Below are 16,757 nucleotides of genomic sequence, written 5' to 3'. Positions count from 1 at the left end.
CTGGGAGTAGACACACTGACAATAGATTGCATCCTTGCTTTTCTTCTACATTACTTTTAGACATGGAAAAATGTTTCCCTACAGCATGCATTGGTCACCATAGAAACACAGTGGTTTTGGTCCTGGAAATGGATGAATTTTATTCTGGAAATGAGTGGAAGAGGTATTTACACAACTTTAAAGAAGTATCTTCCTCCTCCCCTCACTCCCCTACTCTTCCCTTTCTACAAAACCTTTGGGAACTCTGGAGTGGAATAGCAGGTAATGACTATTTTTCCCCCTTTCTTTGCAAAATTTCAGTATGGTATGGTAAGTAGATGTCTACAAGGCATTGAATAGGCATTATTGATTTGAAACCTGGTGGCCAGACTGATGAATGAGGAGAGGAAGTGGAAATCTATATTTTAGCTTTGCTAGGTGTTCTCAGGCAGATCAGACTGTCTGTACATCCTATTTCCAGGTTTGAAATGAGTGAAAATAAGACAAATCTATTCCACAAGTCTATTCTGAAGCTTTATTTACTTCAAGTCTTCTGGCAACAAGCAATGCATAGAGGCAAAGATTTTTCTTCTGTCTCTTTGCTACATTTTGAGAAGGAAATTCCAACTTTGACTGCTTCTTGCTGTTCCAAGCCTTGCTCAGAGTAGCAAAGTTTAACCCATAAACATATATAGGCCTATTTGGACTAACAGGAGTTATTACTGTGATGAAAGATACAGCGGTGTGCAAATTCCCTGCACCATGATAAACTATCATGTCAAAATTGTGCAGGGATAGCTCTGCTTCACCACTGGGCCCTACTGACATGGCTTTGTTGGGTTAAAAAAGTTGAAAAGAATCATATCCCTTCCACAGCTGTGCTGGTGAAACTTCAAAGGGCAGCACACAGCTTAAGCAAGAGCTATGGTATTCTTTCTGTTGTTGAGGCTCTGGGGATTTTGGGTGTGAAGAGGTGCGGTCCCTGATTGACAGGACATGGCAAAAGCCTCAAGCACAGACACCATTGTACCAGCCAAACCTGCAGATTTTGGTTGTGGGGCAAGGTGGAGCTGATAGACTTCTCTGGTGAAATCTCAGTTTTAGCAATACCCTCTGTATCTGTATTAGAAATGATTCTGCAGTGCAGCTATCTCAGACAGGCACTTATCAGACAGAGATGGCTTTGCTCAGGTGGTTGTAGAAGGGAGCTTTTTGGTACACAAAATATATTATCAGAGTAAAGTGTATTTTCTTTCTTTTTAACTTTCCCAGTCTGTTGCTGGAAGGTTGCTGCTGCAAGTCAAGGCTGGGCAGGTAACCATCTGTTAATGAGTAATCCTTGGTATTGGCATTGATCTGGTCCATATTTTTGCAGTGTAATGCCATCTCCTGAGTGGGCTTGCTCGGAGCTCCCTGTTGTTGCTATACTATGCTTTTAATTAGCTCCTGAAGAGAAAGAGAAGGGAAACATCCAAATGATAAACCAGCTCTAGTTCAGGCAACACTGGAACAGCTTCTCTGGAGCTGCCCTTCAGTGCTTGCTGATTACACCAGCAATCTTGGGACCATCTCCAAGGGTCAGGCACTTTGTATACTCTTCACTCCTGGAGGTTTAGGGAGAGTCTCTCCCTACGGGGCATTCCCTTCTACCCACAGAGACATTAATGATTAACAACGATAACAGCTCTGCTTACTTAGAAAACTAAAATATCCTAAAGTCAAGTAAATCACAGTCCCTTGGGAAAGCTTCTTCCTGATTCACCCTCCTGCTTCAGTCCAGCCCTGGAAGTTTTCCTCTGCCAGGCAAAACCTTCATGAGAGGAAAGCAAAGATGAAAGTCTGTGCTCCTCTCACTGTTGTCTTGGCGCTGAGTCTGAGCAGTGACTGTGCGAGGATGGTAAGTGATTCTTCTCTTTCAGAGTAGTAGAGCAGCTGCATGATGCCTGGCAGGGCCAGGCTGCCTTGGGGATGGATGAGTGAAGCCACTGAACAGACCCAGAAAAAGAGATTTGAAGGGAACACAAAAGGGATTAGCCAGATTAAGGCTAGCAGCAGTGCTCACTAAGTGGGGGGACTGTGGGATAGCTGGTACTATACCTTTCTCTATTTAAAGCAATTGCTTACATCCTTGCCTTGCTATGGAGGAGGAATGGGAGGGGAGGAAGGACCACAAAAACTGAAATCCTTAAAAAATATATCTCAGAAATGTGTTGACACAAGCAGGTACCATGCAGTAGCATGGAGGGAGAGTGCTCCACAGACAGACATTTAGCTTAGGTGGCTATCTTCTTTTCAGACTTCTCCCTGTTTCCATGCAAAACCCTTCAGTGTTTTTGCAGCATGTATCTTGTGTCTTTTTTGGGGCTATGTCTGTCAAGCACATGATCCCCACCACAGCCTGGCATCTGCCATGGACTAGCAGGACAACAGTCCACTGCTGCCTTATGGTGAGCATTGTGGCCTTAAAATCAACCTTATTTCTCTAGCTGGGTTAAAACTAGCTCAGGTATGCTTAGATTATATTATAATCCTATCTCAGTGAATTACAAAAGTATGTCCTCAGATATTACCTGTGGGAACAGAGAGGAATGCTCATGTTCAAGGTAAAGATCATTCTTGGCTGAAGCCCTTGCTTGGTGGTGCAGAGTCTGTGTAGAGTGCAAAAATTGTTCTTTCCTCAGAAATCTCTATATATCTCAGCAACAGCTTTTACTTAACCCTCACTTTTTATGTCCCCTGTCCGGTTCTATGTTAATGATGTGTGCTTCTTTGACTGCTTTTGTGATATATTTTTTGCTATAGTTCAGTTGCCACTGACTTTGGTGGCAGCAGCATTTTATGTGTATTATCCTTTTTTCTATTATTTCCTGTGGCTTAAAATCAGCTTAGCCTAGTGCTCTTTGCTTGCTGATTTGCAAACCCAAATACAGTTAGAAGTTGCTTTCGTAACTAATGCCCTGGGGGATACAGCTAAATAACAGAAAAAGGCAAATGTTGGGATATTATTTGTAACTGTGAACTGGCCCCAGAATGCATCTATGCTTCCTGCTGAGAGGAATAGGAGATGTGTCCCTTGGCTATAGAAAGATATATATATATATAGATAGATATAGAAAGATAAATTGGCCTTTGTTGTGTTGTGCTGGGTTTCCTGGTTTAGTTGTCACCTTCAAAAGTCAATGTTGTTCAAAAGTCTTTCACCAGACTGTGCCCCACCAAAAATCACATCAAATAAGAAGATTTTCTCAGAAACACTGGGAGAAACACAATTTCAGGGCACCCTGGAAAGCAGGTTTTTACCAGTAGTGTGGTTCCCATAGTGAATTTGTGTCTCCAATCCACATTCTCTTTTTCTCTTTATAGCACTACAAATCTGGGGCAGGAAGAGGCTCAAAGCATGGGTTCACTCGCCCACAAGGTACCAAGTCAAATCCAGTAGGTTTCATGACAGTAAGAATGGTCTGCCTGTCTGTAACTGCGCTGTGCAAGTCGGTAGGAAGCCTGTCTTTGTTTCAACATGAATAAGGATTATAGAATGGTTATGCCAATATTAATTTCTGTTTAAAGGGGAATTTGAGATTAGCTCAGGAGTCTCAGGTAATTTTCCTTCAGGTGCAGATTAATGGGAAGGTGCTGATGGGATTTTAGTTTGTCTGAGCTGGCATGGCTTTATATTATTTCACAAGGTGGTGTGGCTGAAGATGTGCAACAACCTTTAATCAGAGCTGCAGCTGCCCTGTAACTTTCGAGCACATGAACTCTTTGTATGTACAGGTTCAGTTTCTACCCTGGCCCTTGATCTCTCTGTGGGAGAAGGATTTGAGTTGCATGCAGCTTTCTGTGTTGCATTTGTTCTGATGGAACCCCAATAATCAGACATCCTGGCTGTGGGAGAACATTGCAGTTTCCATTTTTAAAGCTGTTATTGTCCTGTGCTTTTGCTGTTAAAAATTATATGCATTGGGCCATCAATAGTGGCTTTATAGGTTATAACAGTCTTCAGTGGCCTTTGGGATGCAATATGTCTTCTGAATGGGGATGTATTTTCACAACTCTCCTGCCTGCTTATACTGGGAGTTGTCAGACAGAGAAAGCTGATACTGGAACATTTGCGTAATTCAGAGAATGAAAACTGGAATTGACAAGGGGATGGCAGAGGGGATGGCAGTGGCTATTTCACATTGATAGAGAAGGAGGCAGTTAGGGCGGATGGAGTGACCATAATTCCAACTGATTAAGAAGGGGTTGGACCACAACGATAGGTTATTTTTTCCGTAATGCCAATAATTGACCTCAGCAGCTCTTTGAGATCTCTGGGTTTATGAGAGTTAGCAGATATTGTAGAGTGTGCAGAAGCCTCAGCCATCATGGGAGGGGTAAGCACAGGACAAGGAGCAATCGTACATTGTCTCTGAGAAATGGAAATGTGCTGTGCTGCTGGTTTGGTTGAATGCCCCATTTTTCTCTTACAGCAGTGGCTGGTTTCCCATTCAGACTTTGGGATTTCAAAACAGATTACTTTTAGTTTAATGGTTAAATAAGCTCTGACAGTTTTTCACTGTCTTTTTTGTCTTCAGCCTCTCTCATTCTCAAGACTAATCTTGAAAGATTTTTTCTGATAGACTCCCACTAGCCTTCCTTGAACTCCCACCACCCTTCCTTAGACTGCCATCACTGATGTGACAAATATAAAACTTGCCCTCTCTAGACATTGGTCCCACCAGTTTCTCCCCATTTGTAAGGAACCTGCTTATCCCCAAGGGAAGGTGGTATGATTAAAATTCTCTCTCTACCCCGAACCTTTAAAACCTTCTTTCTCCTGACTGTTTCTATTTCAGTTTGTACTGTCTGGTTCCTTAATTATTTTAAACAGATATTACAATGTGATATAGAGTCTGAAAGGATATAACTTCAGAAATTATTTGAATATGCGATTACAATACTACATAATTAGAAATTATAATTGCAATTAATGGGTATAATTGGCATTTGCTCTACCAGAAATGGCAGTATATTTTGAACTGAAATGATCTGAGATATTTATTCCATTGCAGAGTCCATTAATCTTTGTTGATTCAGTCATTATGTAGGATTTTAAGCTGCTTCTTATGCACTAGACATGGCAGAGACAGAGTCCTGAGTACAGCTGAAAAACTTGCAGATATCTATCTTTTTAATTTCATATAATAGTACATAATATAATTATGGGTTGGTTTTCAGCTGCATTATGAGTTTTTTTATATTTGTATTTCAGTGTTTACAGAGGATGGACATTTATGCAAATTTCCTTTCCGGTTTGGTGGAAGGTTTTATCACACTTGTTTATCAAATTCATTTTCCAAAAAGAAATGGTAAGTTGACATTGTTCATAAATGAAAACAGCATTCAAATGAAACACCATCTTTTTAGTTCTTTAATCTTGCCTTTGGAATAATTAACATGAGCTGGATGCTGTGCCCAGGGAGACTGGTACAGTTCTGCTGCTGATAGTCATGGCCCTCAGGTCAAGATGTGCTCAGGGAAGAGAGCCCTGGCACTGGGTTTCCACAACCACAGGAGGCTCAGGAACTGCAGAAATGTTTCCTTGCTGCCCTTCCTCTTGGAACTGCAACTTACATGAGTGACAAGAGCTTGTACAGAAAAAGCAGGACCTATAGAACAACCTGGTAGAAACCCTCTGCTGAGGGAGAGAGACACAGACACCTGCAAGAGAGGACACTTGGTTAAGGCACTGTTTGATTTGTGCAGTAGAGTACTGCACTGTACTGCAGTAGAGTACATCTGATTTTTGAGGAAAGCTCTTTTCTCCCGGCCCCCATGTCTCTAATTTCCATCCAGATTGGCACCAGAACCCCTTTGGACAGTGCATTACTAAGAAGTGAGGTGTTACTCCTGTTTGTTGGTTAATGATTTATTCTACTAGTGTGTTTAAGGCCAGGTCTCCTTTTGGGCAAAGGTTACTCTTTTACTTTTGCAGAAGCTGTTAGAAGTATTCATGGTCCATTTTTGGGGTAGGAGAGTCAGGTGGGAACCGTACTGAATTAAAGCGCTGAATGAAAAAGATAAACTTTGCAGACAAATTCATATGATAGGCATATATTAACTGAAATCAAAGGCAACAAAGCAGACAATATGTGGGTGCCAGTAATGTGAAAATTATGCCCAGATGAGCCATGTGAAAGGCAAACACTTGCCTGCTTTCAGGGTGCAGGTAATATTTTAGAGTTTATTTTACTCACCCAGGCAGGGCAAAACTCTCATTTTTTATACTGGACTGTCTAACTTTTTCATGATCTGTTGGTGTCTTTCTGATGACACATCTGTTTCAAGTGTAAGTGCTGCTGTAATGTAAACACCCCACAAACCCGCTTACACAAATAGACACCGAGCTTTAGGCTAGGAAAACGCTTCAGAATTTCCCCAATATCCACCGATACAACTCAGCTAATAAAAGCCTCCAGGAAACAAGAATTTGAGACTATCTTAACTAAAGAAAGGGAACTGGAATAATTTACCAGTTTGAATCCTGTCTTTGATGAACTGTAACCACAAAGAGATTGACCTTAGTACCCACTTAATTTCAGGCAATGCTTAAGAGAGACCCTGTTAATATATGACACTGTGTGTTTGTTTTCAGCCAGTTAGGCCGCAGAAATGGAAAAACCTGTGAATGGATGGGGTCCAAGGTTAGAGCACACTTTAGAGCTGACCTTGAACAACTTGCTCTTATGCTTCCGACTTTTTAAAAGCCATTTACAAGCAGGGAGACGAGGAGGAGGACAGCTGGAGTTATTTGGATTTGACAGATCATTTCACCCTATGGGTGACCTTCTGACCAGTGTTTACTCATCACTCATAAGCTAAAAGCAACTTAACGTGTGACTTCAGGCACAGAGATGCCGGGAAAAGAGCCCCGAACAGCAGTTGGGAAACCTGCTCTGTGCATTTTTTGTGTGACTTGGCACTAACCCAGGCTGGCCTTACACTCAATAACTGATCCCAGGGCACCTGGTGGGCAGCAGGTGAGGGCAAGACTTGTGCCCTTATTGCTTCTGCCTCCTGCAAGCTGCTAGTAATGGATGATGGGAGGCTGGGTCCAAACTGCTTCTTTGGGGGTGAATTCCAGGAAACCCGACCAGGAGAGAGCTGACTTGGGCATTTTAAGTTCATGTCCTCAGTCCTCAAATTATACTTTGGGTCAGGACTACAGGCAGGACTTTACAGTGCAGGCCAAACCCCACTCAAATTTGCTTTAGATTTGTTTTCTCATACTACATATGACACTATGACACGGGTACTGTGTTTCAACATAAATCTGCTCCTGACTGCAGGAAGCTCTCCCTGCCTTCTTTGAGAGCAACAAACAAGTTCTATCTTTATAAATATTTATTGAAAATACAGGAAAGAAGACAAAATAATTGCACTATGTAAATAAAAGAATTCCTTTAACAGCATCCTGTATTGCTTCTCCCCCTTTATCTGTTTTCACAGATAAATTTCAATTTAGTGGCCTATTACCTATTACCACATGATATCTTGTTAAAAATGTAGTGTAAATTTTCCTTTTGTGCTGAGGAAAAAGAATTGCTACTGAGTTTCATTGGTACCTCTAGAAAGACAGAGCAGTGTAGGGACAGACAAAATGGGGGTGCAGTGAACACCTGTGAGAGCAAAAGGAGAGGGTGGTCTGAACAGGACCAAGCTGTGGCTGCAGGGAAGCTGCCAGCAGCCTGTCCCTGTGTCCCAGGGTGGGATGGATTCCTCAGATTCTGCTCAAGGGGAATGGCAGGAGCAGGCCCTGGCTGAGATTTTGGCTATGCATTGGAAGGTGTTGACTCATACCCTGCAGAAGCCTCATCCTGTGCTTGAGTCCTGGATGGGTGGAGCCCCTGTGCAAGGGTGAGCTTAGGTCTGCGTAGGAAGGATATGATCTTGTCTTCTTCCTTGGAAACAAGAAGAGTTTTGATATGTTGGCCACAGACTAAAAGCAGTACAGGGGACAGCTTTTTGGCCAGCTGGATTACAAGATGGGGAGTCTGTGACAGTCCTGGAAAGAAGTACCTGTGGGCTGAGCTGGGAGATATCAAACATCAGGCTGTGAATTTTCCTGGTGCTGGTAGTAGTTGGTCTGGTGTTGTCAGGCAAAGCACGGCTGTGTCTCATGGTCAGGACAACACCTAAAAAGGTCTCAAACAACCTCCAAGTCTCAGACATAGTGACAACTTCAGGTACGTTGGCAAAGCTCTTTCCTTACACCTGGCCTGGGGCTTTGCTTGTTCTCCAAAACATCCTATTTATAAGGCTCCCTATACTCCTGGTGGGAAAAACTTCCTACTTTCCATTTATCCTGCCTGCCAGTTAGACCTCATCTGTGACACACCCTTTTTTCAGTCCATTCCCATGTTATTTACCATTTATGGGTTGAAAATGTTAATTATATCAATCCCTTGTAGTGGATTTTTCTGATATAATTAGTTCAGTATTTCTGTCTTTATGTTTTTACTTTCATGTTAATCATTTTATATGACAAGCTTATGTAAAGATATTTGCAATCCCATAAATTTTGAGTGTGGGTGTGTTTGCAAATAGCATAAAGAAATAATAAGGCCATTGGGTTGGTTTGGCTGCTGAAGGTAACATTCCTCAAGACTAAAATGTCGCTACATTTTTGGTAAGCCTCCAATCAGACAAAATGTTTTTAAAAGAAAAGGAGGGAGACAAGTGAAATAGCTTTGACGATGAGCTGAGATTCTTACAGAGAGTGAGATCTGTAGTGGAAAATATAAAAGGATTATGTCACTGTGCAAGAAGCTTGGCACCAAGGAGGCAGCTTGGCATCACAAGGGAGGACCAACCTCGCTGTAGCCACTGCAAGGCAATAGGGAAGGCCTGGCTGTGGAGATCATCGAGTGGGAGGATCAATGCTTTGTGGAGAGCTGGTGGAAGAAGCCTCTGTTGGGGTCTCTAACAACAAGAAATCTTTTAAGATGGAAACGTTTGTGATTCCTCTGATTAGAACTTGGCTGCTGCTGGACAGTGACAAAAGCAGTGCTGGACACTTTAATTAATTTCTCATCTTCCTTCTTGTGCATACTAGACCACCCTTTAAAGAAAGCACAGTCCACTTCCCACCAAAGGATCTTTGAGGAATTCCCATCAACTCCCAGCAGTTGCATCAGCCTTAATTCCTGTGAGAGAGCAGCCTCTTTAAGTACGTGCCATGTTAATCTGCACCAGACTACCAAGCACCTCTTTTAGAGCACCTTATATAATTGAGGTCACCAAAATTAATATATGTGGCCTATTCAGATGCTCCATAGGAATTAAGCATTTTAAATACCACATAGCATCTAATTAAGAAGAAAAATAGGGCAGTTAGAATGTAGACATGAGCTACAATGAAATTTCAATCTAACTTGTGACATCCTAGGTGAAAAATTTGACCACACAACTGCTCAAGGAATGATAAAACCATGCATAATGAAAATAAATCATCCATCACATTAAATAAAATCCAGTGATTTCTAATGTTCTGTAGCTGATCTCTATTATTCTGCATTATAACTGGCTAGGGAGGATGTTTTAGTGGATGGTGCACTGGGACAGGACATGGACCTCCAAGGTTCAGCCTCAGTTCAGTCACGTGCTCTCAGTGTGTCCTCAAGGTAAACTCCAAATATACTCCAGCAAAAGAAGAATAGCAGCTCAGTGCTCCTTGGAGTGCTCTGAGCCTGAGATGGCAGACTGAGAGAACAGAACACCACTGAGGGTGTGCAGGACTCAGTCCCCTGCTCTGAAAATTGGAGAGGTTTTATCTGCGCCTTTGGAAATCACCATGGTGTCAGTTATTTCCTCATTTCATCTTGCAAGTTCCAAAATAAGAATGCTTTAAAGGAACTGAGTGCAAAAAGGGTGAAATACGCTTGTCACTGAAAGTCAGGGAAAAGTCCCTTTTTGGACAGTCTCCTGCCTCCACAGATTATTACTGTAACTGTCAGGCATTAAAAATGGGCTGGGTCCTGTTTTGCTTGTTTTGTAAAAAGTAAAGAAGACATAATTTATTTGCTTTGCTTTTGTTTTCTATTTCTGTCTTTCATTTTCTAATCCCAGAAATAGAAAGAATGTTGGGTATTTCTAAATGATTCATTGAAAATTCCAGGTCCTGCATTTACATCTTATTTTTAATCTGCTTTTAATTTGAGAGAAGTGGAGCAGAGCAACTTTAACAAAAGAAAGCATATTTTTTACTCTACTTTTAATGAGTTTGAATGAAACTGATGCTAATTAGAAAAAAAACAAGCATGAATTTCCAGGATGCCAGAGTGTGAAGGCCCGGTAGTTTCAGTGTAAACATCCAGGTTGTTTAAAGATGCACTAAGCTGTACCTTTGATTCTTTTCAGGTGTTCAACAACACATAATTTTGACCGGGACAGGAGCTGGGGACACTGTGCTTTGCTGCCCAAAGACCACTCAGGTAAGGCAAGCCACTGCTGAGTTGCTGCAGATACCTGGCTCCTACTTTGCCACCTGCAGGAAGGAGAGACAGTGCCCTCAATTTTTATTTGTGTATTTATTTTGAAGCAAGCCTTCACATCAGCTGTTTCCATAATCTCTCTGTGACGTTGCACAACCATAGCTTTAGACTGTGAATATCAGAGTCTTTAATTCACTGTCTGTTGACTAACTCAAAGCCATGGAGAGAAATTATGGTAATGCCAGCATGGAAATCCAAACTCCTGCTGGAACCAAACACAGAGGTGATCATCTTCTCCTCCCTCATGGCTTGGATATGCCTTTTAGCTTTCCCTTCATTTACCGAGCTGCATTTTCTGTCTGTTTGACCAATTAATTTTTTAGAAGGTACAGAAACATTTGAAGCAAAACACAGCCAGCACTTCCAGCTTTCCTTTCTTGAGATCTCATGGGAAAGAGCAGATCTCAAGCTCAGACTTCCCTGAGCTTTGGGCTGTGTCAGAGAAGACAAGAGGCCAGACATGTTCATTGCAGGAGTCCTGAGGGATAATGAAAGGATTACTTAGCTGAACAGCTCTGTGGCTTCATGTGGTCACCACACTCCAGGGCTACAATTACCTCATTGCGAAAGTCTGTCTAAAAGGGAAGTCAAGGTCTGTGGCAAGGTCACCTTTATATATAAGAATCACTTTAATTGACACACTGGGTGAAAGTTCACCTTGGAATATGGATCCCTGTCCTCAGCAGTCCCTCAGTGACTGGCCTTTGCTTATCTCTCTATCCCTGGCTCCATGTTTCATGAACTGCATGCTGGGGAATCCCATTTTATAAGGAATATATATATATAAATAAAAATATAAAAATATAAATTCTCATTTCAGACAGCCACAGACCAGAATGAAAAATCAGGTGTTGCACTGGTCAAACTTCATGCCCCTGAGGCTTTTTTTGGATCTGTGTCAAAATTCTGATCATGTTCCTGTTTTTGCCATGTCACTATTTTCAAATGAGACACATCTTATTTAGCCTGCAGGATATAACCAATAGCCTTAGATATTCACTTCCCACTTTCAAATGAAGAGCTTTTTTCACCAACCCCTTTCAGAGAGTTCTCCTACAGTGTCAGGAGTCTTATTGCCAAGCTGATTGCAATCTACCAGAGCACTTGAAAAGCCAAGTTAGCTGAATCACGCTGACAGTCTAAAATTAAGCAGTGCACAGCATCACCTTTTTAAATGTAACTACTTTAAATTATTTTCCAGCCCGGCTTTAAAACAGATTAAAAGTAGATCATAGGCCAGTGACCTAGCCCCAAAACAAGCAGCAATATACACAACTTTGTAATGCAAGTGTGGCAGACATGAACATAGACTTTATGGGCAGTTCATGCTTACAAGAATCAGGTTATGAAGGCTGCACTTTGTTATTCATCGCTGACTTCACAGAGCTTAAAATGTTGTTGGTAGCTGTGACTTGTGACTGCTTTAATCCTTCAGTGAGCACTCACTGTGATGGTGACAGCTGGCTGACTCAAGGAGACTCTTCCAGGAGCTGAAAGAGCTTTCCAAGCCCAGTGTCACACATCTGGGGGTACTTTGTGCCACCTTTGTCCCTCTGTCTGCCCATTACCATTATCCTGCCAGACATCTGGCTGCCTGCAGGCCTTTTTGGGCTTCCTGGCTCATTTTTGCCTGTTACACAGCGTTGTATGGGTGTGTTGGAGCAAGAAAGCTGTCCTGTCTGCCTCCCAGGTTATCTCTGTGGATATGCCCTAACATCACTGAGGGCTTTTCCTGGCTACTGGTTTTCCTCCAGAAAAAAAAATAATATATATATATATGAGAGAGGAAAGGAAAGAGAAAAAAGGATGGGGTAGTGGCATAGCTGGAAGAGATCACTGCTGGCTGTTGCAAAATATAATACAGCCCCTTTATTTCTGGAAGCATTTAAAATTTAAAAAAATTAAAAAGAAGGTTTTTGGTTGTTATTTTATTTATAAATGTAAGTCTACTTAGCTGTTTTTTTTTTTTTTTTTAAGCAGCAAGCACTGTATTTGGACTTGGGAAATGTTTAACAGATCACTAACCATAGCTTCAAGAGAACAGGTTTATGAAAATGTTGAAAGGAAAAGCAACATAATGGATGAAGGGAATTTGAAGCAAAATAAGGAAATTTTGCCCACTGTGGAAAAAATAAGCAGTCAAACTGAACAATGCTTGTCTTTAAAATGTGTAAAATAATACTTTTTTTTCCTGAAAAATCCACTAAAGTTTTAAATCTTTTGGTGGATTTTTCATGAAAAACAAGATAAAAATTGAATTTCAGGGAAAGAGTATCCTTTGGCAATAAGAGGTTGGTGAGCAGTGGCATAGAGAAGGAGCTTCTTTAGAGCAAAGGTTGAAGCACAAACTCTCTCCAGGCCAAGAATACCACATGTATGCAACAAGTCAACTTCAAAATGCTGGAGGTGCTTACAAATCAATGTTAAACAAGTGCTGGAGGCTTTGATCCAGAAAAATACATCTGCCAAATTCAAGGGAAAGTTTAACCTAGAAAGCTTTGGCTTAAGGATGAAGTGAAGCTTGGGTAGGAAGTTTCTGCTGGAGGGAGGTGTTAGTACTGCATACACGTGGGCCAGCTGGGTTGTGCATGCAAAGCTCACATATATGTACAAATATCCATAAATGTGAAATGCCCCTACAGGTGTGACTTCCAGATTTTGGGTAGTCTGGTAGGACTACTTCTCTGAATGTGTGGAAATCTTGGACAAATAGCCAAAACACCAGGGAGACCCAAATATGGGGGAGAAAATTTCCAGACAGTATTTTTAAGAACCCTCTGATTGATACAGAAAGAAATAATACAGTGGTGTGGGCTGTGCAGGCAAGAGGAAGAGGCATCAACCCAGGAGGAGCTCTGAGGAAGGTGGGTGGCAGAAACAGAAAGTTTTTATTGGGAAATAAGGGCAGAAAGGTGAGAAAAGGCCACTGCTCAGCCAGCAGAGACTGGCAGAGGTGAAGCTGCAGTCAAGATGAGAGCTAGCAAGCATGGAGTGTTTTACCCATGAGGGTGCTTTAGGCAGTCTAAGAAAGCATGGACTTGGCGCTGCCCAGTCACTGGATAGTTAATAGTGGGCAGGATTCCCCACTGGGAAGTGAGATGTGTCCATCTGCTTATGAACAGAAGTTGTTCTTGGACTCCAGGAAAGATGTGGAGAAACACAGAATATGCCTGGAAGGTCAGACTGGTGGGATGTAGTGAGGGACAGATTGAGAAAGAAATAAATGAGTGGAAGTGCTATTTGCAGATTTAACAAGGGTACAAAAATTTATTGAGCATTTGTTACAGCAGAAGATGACTTGGAGATCAGGTCATGGTTTGGATGTAGTGGGAATAGGAAATACAAGATTTTCCTTTGAGGAAACATTACAACATTAGAAGTTTCATAACTATCAACAGCAGGAAGTGTAGGAATGTCACTGACTTTACTTGCTTTCCCTTGATGTTATCCTGGATTGAAACTACCAGTGAATACACCCAGACCTGCTATCTGATAGGAATTACATCACTCTCTCTTGAAGTAAATATTTTGATCCCTGCAGGGGAATCTCAGATTTACAGTGCTGTAGCAAACTTCAGGATACACCTTTTGTGCATCACTTCAGCCCTGTTCGTGTGTGCCTGTGCCTCTACAAGTTGCATCCCATGTTCAGGACAGGGTGTCTAGCTGAAGAAGCACCTGGATTGGGTAACCCTGCAGATGGCCTAGCAGTGTTTGACTAGCACTAGAAGGAAGGTTTGAATGCAGACAAGATGTTGGGCCAGCTCTGGAACAGATGTACACATGCTGTTGGTTAACTTCAAGGGAGATACATCCCCTGGCAGTGCCTGAAATCAGAAACACTGCCTGACCAGCAAGACTCTTACTACTTTTGTATTGCACATTACAAGTGAAGCTTCTATTGCAGGAGTTGTCCTGGCACCTACTTCCTCTCCCACCACATTTTCCCATCATTCAGGAAATTCCCTAGTAAATGGAGATATGCTAGACTGGTCTAGTTTTCATCTTTCTTGGCATGATTTACTTGGATGTGCTTCGTGGTTTGCTTCATCATCTTTCCCTTGGTGCCAGTTGTCCATTAGTTTTAGACATAATCCAAAATCCCATAGCAAATTCTTCTGCCGAGGGCTGTCCTTTGTGCAGTTTGAAGGAGATGCGTGGTCCCTGTGGTGGATGTCGCAGTGCAAAGGCTGCAGGCAGGAAGCAGGGCAGAGGCAGGGCAGAGGCAGCACTGCAGCCTTCCTCCCTCCCCAGTGTAAAGGCACAGCTCCATCTTGTGGGCACCTGTCCCGTCGTCTTCCTCACCACAGTGCCAGCTCTGGTGACTTCAGGTGTGCCTGGACCTACCCCCTTCAGACAACTTAGTCTGGGGGGTGAAGGGTCAGCTCAGTGCTTTACCATATGGTTTTTAAAAGCTGGGTAAATAAATACAGCTGTTTTACAGCTGGAAACAAACCCACTGTCAATTGGTTGGACCAACTTTGTTTTACATTAATAGATGGTATTAAACCCACTGAGCATTGAACCAAAATGGCTCATGGAGCTAAAAGGACAAAGCAGGACTTATACCATACTTATTAACAACATACAACTTCTTCTGTGGCCTCTCTAGATCACTGTGCAGACAACCCGTGCCACAATGGAGGGACCTGTTCTCTCACTCACAGCCACAGGATGTACCACTGTACCTGTCCTGAGGAATTCACAGGCGAGGACTGCCAGCTGAGTAAGTGTCTTCTACCACCAGTGTTACAACATGAAATATGAATAGTAAGTAGGGCTCATTAATGTTTGCTTAATGAAAAGGTAGTGCTGTTGTGATGGGAAAGACCACTGCAGCATGAATGTTTGTGTAGGTGGATTTCCAAATGGTTATGACAGACGATCCATTCCTGACAGGACAACTGAAAATAGCTTGACTGTACAATTATAAATCCAAATATGCTCTGAGCATGGGAAATACAAAAAACCTCTTCCCCTTCCTTTGCTGTTTTTTTGATTTAAATACCTCTCACATGTTTGGAAATTACTAGTATCTAGTAGGCAATGCACAGAGACATGAAAAAGCAGCACAATTGCAGGTGATGCCTTGTCCCTTACGTACATGCATGCATGTACTGGGTACAGTGATGCTGTCCTGCTCTCTGGGCTTTAGGAGAAAGTCACCGCTGTCCCGAGGTTCCTGGAGCTGCTGCTCCACTGGCTCAGTGCCTCCACACTACGGAGGCTGGCTAGCTTGAGAAGCACTGTCAACAAACATGGATCTGCTCAACAGGAAAAAAAGGGATGAGCAGGGAACGATAAAAGAGATTGTGGTGCCATTTCTTGCAAGAAATAACATCTCAAAGCTTCTGTTGTTTGTAAAACTTTGTTTCAGAGAAATGTTTTGACAACAGTCTCTATGAATTCTTTGATGTGGGCGCGAGCTGGTCAAGAGTCCAACAAGGAGTAGTGGAGCAGTGCATGTGTGTGGACGGCCACATGGAGTGCAGGCGTGTGGAGCACAAAAGTAAGGCATTATTTTGTACCACAGCTGTAGGTCTGCATGGAGTGGGATAAAGGACAGTGAGTGTGTCAAAGCCTGAGCAGGGCTGCACACCCTAATGCTGCCCTTGCAGCTCGTGTACCTTCTCTAAAACACAGTATTTTAGCTTTCCTTTCCAAGAGTGAGTGGTTATACTGACTCCCTTCAATGTGTCCGTACTTATTTCAGGAAGCAGCTATATGTATTATGATGAATTTTAGGGACACACTTCAGTGTTTTCTTTCAAAGGGACGAAACCCTGATTTGCAGCACGTAAGAATATACAACAGGTTGTATAGTAGAAGTGGTAAAATTTTTATCCAAAACTATAACCTGCCTGAGAGGCACACCCTGCACACCAACAATCACTTCATACTGCTCTTTCACCTTTGTGTTTCTTCCCAAGCCCATCCCACTTTTAAACTGCCAGCATGTACATTTCACCTGCCTCCAAGATCCCATAGGGCTTGCGTTGGCCCCAGAGTCCCCATGCTTTTTGGCCCATTCCTGGGAGTGGTGATGAAGCCTCCTCCAGAAACCCAACACCCTGGCCAGCCAGCACAAGATATGCACTTTGAATTGTCACCCATCTGAAGAAGCCAGCACAGCACCTTTCATTTGGAGAAGAGATGTTTGGAGGGAGGCAAACCATGTGCCTCACCTATGTATGTGCTCTGGTATGGCTACTCTGTTACTCAGTCTGGCTAACTTTTACCCTG

The 16,757-nt window shown here is 42.5% G+C and overlaps 1 protein-coding gene across 1 annotated transcript in view; it reads left to right on the top strand.

The window, feature by feature from the left end:
* Window positions 1-1,682: 1,682 nt before the first annotated feature.
* Window positions 1,683-16,757, top strand: part of HGFAC (HGF activator) — a 40,930-nt gene continuing 25,855 nt past the window's right edge. The window contains exons 1-6 of the mRNA XM_058837201.1: window positions 1,683-1,876; window positions 3,343-3,397; window positions 5,234-5,330; window positions 10,381-10,454; window positions 15,127-15,240; window positions 15,892-16,023. Coding sequence (XP_058693184.1) covers window positions 1,811-1,876; window positions 3,343-3,397; window positions 5,234-5,330; window positions 10,381-10,454; window positions 15,127-15,240; window positions 15,892-16,023 — 538 coding nt within the window. The 5' untranslated portion in view covers window positions 1,683-1,810. The remainder of the gene's footprint in view (window positions 1,877-3,342; window positions 3,398-5,233; window positions 5,331-10,380; window positions 10,455-15,126; window positions 15,241-15,891; window positions 16,024-16,757) is intronic.

Source organism: Poecile atricapillus, chromosome 4 (assembly GCF_030490865.1).
Source record: "Poecile atricapillus isolate bPoeAtr1 chromosome 4, bPoeAtr1.hap1, whole genome shotgun sequence".
Taxonomy (NCBI): Eukaryota; Metazoa; Chordata; class Aves; order Passeriformes; family Paridae; genus Poecile; species Poecile atricapillus.
This window is presented reverse-complemented; position numbering and strand designations above follow the sequence as displayed.